At 31.7% G+C, this 8,453-nt stretch overlaps 1 protein-coding gene across 1 annotated transcript; it reads left to right on the plus strand.

The window, feature by feature from the left end:
- Nucleotides 1-271: 271 nt before the first annotated feature.
- On the plus strand, nucleotides 272-5,902 carry LOC115713143 (uncharacterized). The gene is made up of 13 exons (XM_030641630.2): nucleotides 272-842; nucleotides 947-1,024; nucleotides 1,883-2,040; nucleotides 2,255-2,330; nucleotides 3,299-3,366; nucleotides 3,539-3,797; nucleotides 4,001-4,132; nucleotides 4,261-4,367; nucleotides 4,460-4,513; nucleotides 4,611-4,694; nucleotides 4,807-4,970; nucleotides 5,133-5,291; nucleotides 5,502-5,902. Exons 1-12 carry the CDS (start codon nucleotides 533-535, stop codon nucleotides 5,278-5,280), a joined length of 1,638 nt encoding a protein of 545 aa, XP_030497490.1. The 5' UTR covers nucleotides 272-532; the 3' UTR covers nucleotides 5,281-5,291; nucleotides 5,502-5,902.
- The last annotated feature ends 2,551 nt before the right edge of the window (nucleotides 5,903-8,453 follow it).

Raw genomic sequence — 8,453 nt, forward strand, 5'->3', positions numbered from 1 at the left:
CGACGCACCCGAACACCCGAAAATCGGGTTCGGTTGTGCATTTCCAAGACCCAAAAACCCAAAAACTCGAAAACCCAACCCGTGTGCAACCCTATCTAGCCCAAATTCATATTTTTTCTTGCCTTGCTCGTGTCTCTCGAACTCATATCAATTCGTCCCGTGTCAAAAAATCTGAGTAGCGTATTTAATGCACACATTATTATTATTATTATTTATCATCAACAATTAACATGGTAATAATAGTAGAAAAAATATATATAAATTTTCAGACATAGATTATTAGACATATAAATATAAATATATTTCATTCAATTATGAAAAATAAAGAAAACAAAAAGAACCAGAAAACTTGCACCCACCTACCTCTCATCAAGATCTGTTACTCTTTTCACTCTTATTTAAGTCTTAAACCAATTCAGCCATTTCTGTTTTCCAATAAATCCATTTTCCAGTTTTGTCAGAATTCCAATCAAAGGAAAGAGGAAGAGTAACTGTGTAGAGAGAGACAGAGAGACAGAGAGGAAAGCTATAGATGTTGCCGCCTAGGTTTTCCTCCATTTTCAGCGGAAGTGGTGGTGGAGAAGGAGGAGCCAGCGCCAGAGCTTCGAAGAGCAGCGCGGCCCAGGTTTTGCCCACTCTGAAACTTCAAACTGATAAGGAAGTGTATGGCCCTGGAGATCCCGTGGTCGTCACCATCGAGATCGGGAATCCTTCCGTCAATGGTGATTCGGCCTTGTCGCTTTTGGTCGACCGTTTAAGCTTTGAGATCAAAGGCATTGAGAAGCTGGATACGCAGTGGTTTGCCACGCAGAAGCCTGTTCCGGGATCCAAACAGAGAAGAGGTAATTTCGGGGTTGTGATTGATTGAAGAACTGGGTTGGTTTTTTTTTTTTTTTTTTAATTTTCGTAGTTCTGGAATTTATATGTTTTGATTTTGTTGGTTTAGGTGAATATGTCTTCGCTGAGGGATTGACCACTGCATTGGTTTCTAGTCAGATCGTTTCAGCTGGTACAACTAAATCATGTAAGACATTACTGCTTTCGACGTTCTTTCTTTGGTTTTGAGTGAATGGTTCAGTAATTTAGAGGTTTGATGATAGTTTATGCTAATTGTTATGCATTCATGTTTGGATTGGTCGTAGCGCTATTTGGTTTTGTGGGAGATTTTGATTAGTGTTTGTATACCCGTCCTATGAATTTGTATATTTCAATAGGAATATTGTAATTGAAGTTCCAACGACCCTGCATTGTAAGGAAGAACAAAGGCCAAGACATTTATACAAAGTACATGGACTGTTATGACTTTGGAAAGAAAATGGAATTGCCTTCATTTCTTCTGTTTTTTGCAATGAGCACAATTAATAATAAACTAAGAAAAAGGACAACCTTTTATTTTAGCTAAAACTACAACCTTGGCATTAGAAATCCTAAAGACATTTGCAAGTAAGAGCAAAGAGAAGCTTTGGTGGATGTTTCTTTAAATAACAGAAATCATATAATGGAATGCATTTTTTAGTCAATACTTTCTTCTTTCTTGGTTACCTTAAGCAGTAATCATGTTACCATTTTAATAAGTATACTTATCACGTGACAGAGATGTAAGGCAAATCTTTGCTAGAAGCTAGACATTCTGTCTCTAGGTGATCACCAGTGAGCTTACGAAGCTACCTATCATTTTAGGTGTTTCTACTAGTTACTAATATAACCTGTGATTTTCCTTTTAAACTGTGCCATGTGTTTTGCGCCTTGTTCCTTAATTTTTATTCTGAACTGCGTGATAAGAATAGCATACTTTCACTTAGGTATCATATATCTGAGTCTTGCTATAGCATTTATCGTTATAACCAAAGTCAACTGATTATGTAAAATGTTTATTTCACAGATGTAGTGAGAACATTGCTACCAAATATTATTCCACCTTCATACAAGGGTGCTACAATTCGCTACTTGTATTATGTTAGGAGTACAATATGTGGGCAATGGTTGATATTGGAAAATCCTCATTCTCGTGGAGAGTCAGTAAAAGATATTACTGAATTGGTTTGTTTTCTTTGACTTCATAATTTGATGCTACAATATTTTTTATTGTTGCTAGATTGTTTTATTGCCATATTATATAGGTCTTGCTTTCACTACTGTCCATTTCATAACTTCAACTTTTTGAAGGATTTTTCTCTTCCCCCGAATTCTGTATTTTTTTTTCTTTTGCATTAAGGATATTATATTTATGGATTCATGGCTGGCAAACATTCAGGAAGCTCGTGTTCCATTACAAGTACGTGTCACTCAGAAAAACAATGGCTTGCCAATAGAGGAAGGTCAAGGTGATGGTGAGTTTTTTTTTTTTTTTAATTTATTTTATTTCAGGGGGGGTTTGTTTCTTTTCACTCTGGTTGCTAATTTCCTTACATCTTTGTTTATTCCATTCCTTGGATTACAGTCATGAAAGATGAAATTTCCATTTCTTGGATTACATAGTCGTGAAAGTTGAAACTACCATTTTCTGAAACTGTGGAAATTTTCACTTATGATGCGTTCATAAATAGACAACATTCCTCAAGACTGCTACAGTGATTCTTAAGAGTTTTGCTGGCATTATAATCTTGTTATGTTGGCCTTGAAATCTGATGTACATATTGAGATAAAAGATGAGGGTTATTTTTTCCTCTTTTCACTTTTATGACGTTCATATTTAGACTGTTAGGAGTACTTGGGGGACAAATTGCTCTTGAATGAAATGGTTATTTAACTTGGAACAATTAGGATCCCAGGTGTATGAATAAGAGTTAAAAATACAATTAGGTTGATGATCTAGGTTGTTTTTAAAACATGATTAGCTTGTTACTCCTATCAGAAGTCACCATGGATATGTTCTGGTTATAGAAGACACAATATTGATTGTGTGATCTAAATTTACGGTCCTACTAGCTTGTTCTAGAATATTGTTTCCATAGTTTGCTGTTGTTGTTATTGTTGTTTTAAGTGATGTAGCACTAAAGTGCCATAATACTAATATTAGCATGCATGAAACTCCCTAATTGATGTGCTCTGTTTTGTTGTTGGGATTCTTGCTCTTTCATCTAACTCTAGTTTTTAGTGGGGGCTGTAGCTAGTGTTGGAAGACTAGGATAATATACGTTTGGTTATGTTTGATCAGTTTTCTCCATTTTACTTGACCATCCTAAATCCTGAAGTTGGCTTAATGCAATTCTGATTACTGATATTCATAAGATTTCAAATGTCTTTACTTTTGTAAATGCAAAAAGGTTGCCTGCAATATCCTTTTAAATATTCTCAGGGATTGTTCCTTCGACAACTGTCCAAATGGATTTATATTGGAAAGACGTAGATGGAGATTCTGACTGGGTAAGTACACCTTTACTTCATTTTTCTTGATCTCTTTTTGAATGGCATCTAGAGGTGCTTTGGATTATTTTTATTTAATTATTTTTTCAGAAATTGGGTTTATTTTTCTTTTATAAGCAAAGGACTTCACTTTTCTATAACATTAGTATAAAGTTGAGTTACCTTCTTACAGGTTAGAGCAAATGATATTTATGATGGTGTTGAAGAAGGATATGAAAGCTCCAAGGATGAGATATCTTCTGTTTCTTCGTACAATCCTACAAAAGATGGTATCAATAGAACCTTTGGAAGTTCTTTTTCATTGCAATCATATGCAGCAAGGTTGTCCTTTAAAGATAGTGGATATCTTGAAGGAGATCGTACAAGTTTGTCTTCAAATCTTGCAGTTCCTCGGCTCTCTGCGGCTGAAGTCATGTATGATTCTGGGAATGGTGAGTCGTTTTTAGTGGCTTTATGGTTGAGTAGTTTTTTATTTTCCAAGTTCTAGAATGATGTTTGTGAAGCCTTTTGGCCTTTGGCACTAGGGGCTATCATTGCAATTTTAAATTTTTCTTCACAGAACAGGACTTCATTTTCCATTTTTGTATGAGGTTGAACAGCAGTGTTATTGAGTGGCATGTTTTCTTTGCAACAGATTTGTTATCCCCAAAGTCATCTTCCCTTGTCTCTCCAAGCCAGCAGCAGAAGCTGACGAGGTCACTTTCTGCAGATGACGACACGGGGGCATCTTCATCACCAGCTGCCAGAGCTGTTGAGCCTCTAGCATGTATTCTTACACACTTGTATTCTCTTCAAATGTTTTGTTAGGACTTATTAGATCTTTAACCCTAATGGTTTCTGCTGTCTAGACTCTAGAATCTTCAAAAGCTAATTTTCTGCAAACATTTCCTGCAGCAGAAGGCTTTATTCGAGGAAGATCCTATAACATCCGGATGGACGACCGTGTTATGCTTAGATTTTCCCCTAAGAATTCTGACTCAATTTATTATTTTAGTGATATGGTACACAATCTTCTGCTTATTGTATACTTAATTCAGCCCCCTTCAATCACTCTTGATTTATTCTTCATCCTTGGCAAATTATTGTTAAACAGATTGGTGGAACCCTTACTTTCTTCCATGAAGAAGGAGCTAGAAGATGCCTTGAGGTAGTTATGGTATTTGTGTTGCTAATTATTCACTAACAGAATCCAAACAATTGTACCTCTTAATATGATGCTCTATTAAGGGATTGCTGTTTTCCAGGTTTCAATAACATTGGAGACTTCAGAGACCATAGGTCGAAGACATGTTCATCCTTCTCGAAGGAATTCCCCAACAATTACAAAGGTTTTACTTCTGAGCCTACAAAATAATTTTGGAAGACATGATGGTTCCATTCATTGATGATTATCATTCCTATTTTGGATTTCTTGAACATCTGTTGGGCACTATCTTGTAGGTTCAGAGCGATCATTACGAGGTGGTTGCCGATTTGGTGCAAACAAGCTTTCTCTTCTCCATTCCCATGGATGGGCCTATGTCTTTTTCCACTCCCCATGTTTCTGTGCAATGGGTCCTTAGATTTGAATTCTTTACCACCCCAAAAAATATAGATTGGACCAGGTATTGTTTGCATTCATTTGAATGGACCCTTGGAAAATACCTACCCTTTTCAATACTATATGACACATATGACTGCATAGATTATAGTTCAAACATTTTTAAGAGCTATGTTTGGAGTATTTTTCTTCTGTCATCTGAAAATGGATTTTGCCTTGGCTTCAGATACGAACATCCTCTTCTTGTAGAGGGTAGAGACAAAAGTGAGTGGGTTCTTCCCATTACAGTACATGCACCTCCACCAGTGGCCTCCGCTCCTCATAACCGAAATGACAAGCTTTTCTCCTTGGAACCCATGTGGGTGCATAACTGAACTGATTTAAGGTAAACAACTTAAAAAATCTCATTGGAAACATTTCTGTTCTCTTCCAATTTTTGTGTTTGTATGTATGACATTTTCCACTCAGTTCAAGAACAACAGCAATGAAATGAATATAAACATTGGTTTTAGTTATAGTGAAAAATTACTAATAATACCAGCTGTAGTCTCACTACTCGCTCTCTGAATAATATATTATATTTGATATGATACAGGTTTTTGTGTAGAACAAAAGGTCCAAAAGAAGAACAGCTAAATTCCAGACCAGAGCTCATAGAAACTATTTTCAGAAAGAAAAGAAAAAGAAAATTGTCTCGAGTGTAAAAGCAGAATTTTGTTTAGTATTTGATGCGGTGGCTCTGGAATGGAAATAATTTTTCCTTGATTAAAGGTCTAATCATTATGTACATTCTCCTCAATTATGTTTTTTTTTTCTTTTCTTTTTAATTATGATTATTTAATTTGAGTGAAGCTTCTCAATTGACACATAATACAGTTGCAGAATTTTGTACATAACGATCCCCTTGGATGGGAAATTATGCTTTAAGACTGCTCGGCTATTTGATTTTTGGTTATTCAATAAGAAAAGAAATATACAGACGGTAGTGTAAACAAATTAATTTTGGTTTATTCTGACAATAATAATTTTGATTTATTGATCATAATATTAAAATCACGTTAAATTAATAAATTTATACCAAAATAAAAAATAAAAGGATCTGGAATTTTCGATCTCACTATGAAAATAAAATTAGGAAACAGACCGCGCTTCGCGTGCGTTTTTAAATCTTAATATGAGTAACTATGTTATTAAACTTTCATTTTTCTGAAAATTAAATTAATATTAACAAATATATTATTATAGTATTGATTTTTAAAATATAAATAAAAATTGACTTAAAATTTTAAAAAAATATATATTAGGTGATAAATTTAAAAAATATTTCAAAATTGTTATCGTTTTTTAAATTTAAAATAATTATAAAATATTTATGTTTTGATAGAAAATTATGAAATATCTTTCCATATGGATATTGCTAATTGTTACATTGAATTGCATTTATAATAAAATTAAAAAAATTTAATAAATATATATGTATATTTCAAAATTATACTTTTTATATATAAAAATTTCACAACAAATTAATTAAAATATTGATTATACTTTACATTTTATAAGATTGAAATAAAATTTCACAACAAAGAAATATTTTCAAATATATGTCATAGTGAAGAAATTAAAAACTGAACAATCCTTATCAAAATAAAATAAATAATAAATATATAAAAAATTTATCATATAATTTTAAATTTTTTTAATAAATATTTACGTATATTTTAAATTTATACCTTATATATATATAAAAAATTAAGAAATTTTTACATGAAAAATCCTTTTTACACACTTTATTACATAATTACCCTCACACGCCTATTACTACATTTATACTTACAAACTTATTTTTATTACACATTTACCACTTACTCATCATTTCATCCATCATCAATCAAATCCTACTCTCTTCCCTCTCTTTTTTCATTTTCTATCAATCAATCCATCATTTCACTCTCTTTTTTTCTTCTTTTCTTTTTTATTTTTAATTTTATTTCAGTTTTTAATTTTTAATTTTTAATTTTATTTTCAGTTTTTTAATAATCATATTTTGTATGAACTTTGTTGGACACTGTTCCTTACGCGTCAAGCCATATCAACTTTGTCTGTCGGTGCTTGTCTTATACTGATCATTTTGTAGCAATCAAAATATTGGAAATTAAAAAGAAAAAAATAATTAAACAATTGGCTCAGCTTTAAATAAGTTAGTTTCCAGGAAAGGCCCGATGCATACATTGCAAAATGTTTAATTTGTCATTTATTATGATTATTATTTGATTATTACTGATGTTTAATTTGTTATTATATTTATTATTTTGGCTGATAATTATATCCTAATTAATTCTAGAAAAATTACAAAAACTTTATTTCAATTGGAAGAAAATATTTTAATAATAACCCAGTTTATTAGAAAATCATTATTTAATTTTATTTAACATGTTATTATCGATTTAGTTCGAGCATAAAGGATATCTGGCTATATATCATTATCATGGAAAGAATCATAATAATAACAAAAACAAATAGCAAATGAAAGTGAAAATGAAAATAACATAACAAAAAAGTGTACATGTCCTAATGAAAACTCACTAAATTGAATACATATCCTACTAAAGAAAATCACCAGATCAAGCTTCATATTTTGCATGCAGCATGTTTTATATTAGAAAAGTATTAGGACAAACATGATTAAGATTTATGAGTGAAGGTGGCAAAGCTAATAGATTAGATTAACCTGGTCAGTCCCATTTTTATATCATCAATGGGTAACAATGAGATTTATCATGGATGTTGATGTTCAAAGAGTTTTTCCTGTATTTTAGTTTGTATACAGTTGTTTTGTAGTTTTATTATAGTTTTGCTACTTGCATATGTTATTTCACTATAAAATTCATATGCAACTATTTGCACAAAACTTACTATGTATAACTACTATTTCTTAGTCCCCATCAAATTAAATTCTTGCATAATATATAAACTATCATAAAACGATAATGCAACTATAAGGCAACTATTTGCACTTGCATACAGTTGTTTTGTAGTTTTATTATAGTTTTGTTACTTGCATATGTTATTTCACTATAAAATTAATATGCAACTATTTGCACAAAACTTATTATGTATAACTACTATTTCTTAGTCCCCATCAAATTAAATTCTTGCATAATATATAAACTATCATAAAACGATAATGCAACTATAAGGCAACTATTTGCACTTGCATACAGTTGTTTTGTAGTTTTGTTATAGTTTTGCTACTTGCATATATTATTTCACTATAAAATTAATATGCAACTATTTGCACAAAACTTACTATGTATAACTACTATTTCTTAGTCCCCATCAAATTAAATTCTTGCATAATATATAAACTATCATAAAACGATAATGCAACTATAAGGCAACCAAAACAAAAAATAAATCAAAATGCAACTGTATATAACGTAGATGTATTATTCATGAGGTTTTTTTTTAAATTTTTCACATCATACATTGTTTTGGATTTAGTGGGAGCTCCAGATCTGTTTGTTACAGATCTATATTTCATGAATAT

Source organism: Cannabis sativa, chromosome X (assembly GCF_029168945.1).
Source record: "Cannabis sativa cultivar Pink pepper isolate KNU-18-1 chromosome X, ASM2916894v1, whole genome shotgun sequence".
Classification (NCBI taxonomy): domain Eukaryota; kingdom Viridiplantae; phylum Streptophyta; class Magnoliopsida; order Rosales; family Cannabaceae; genus Cannabis; species Cannabis sativa.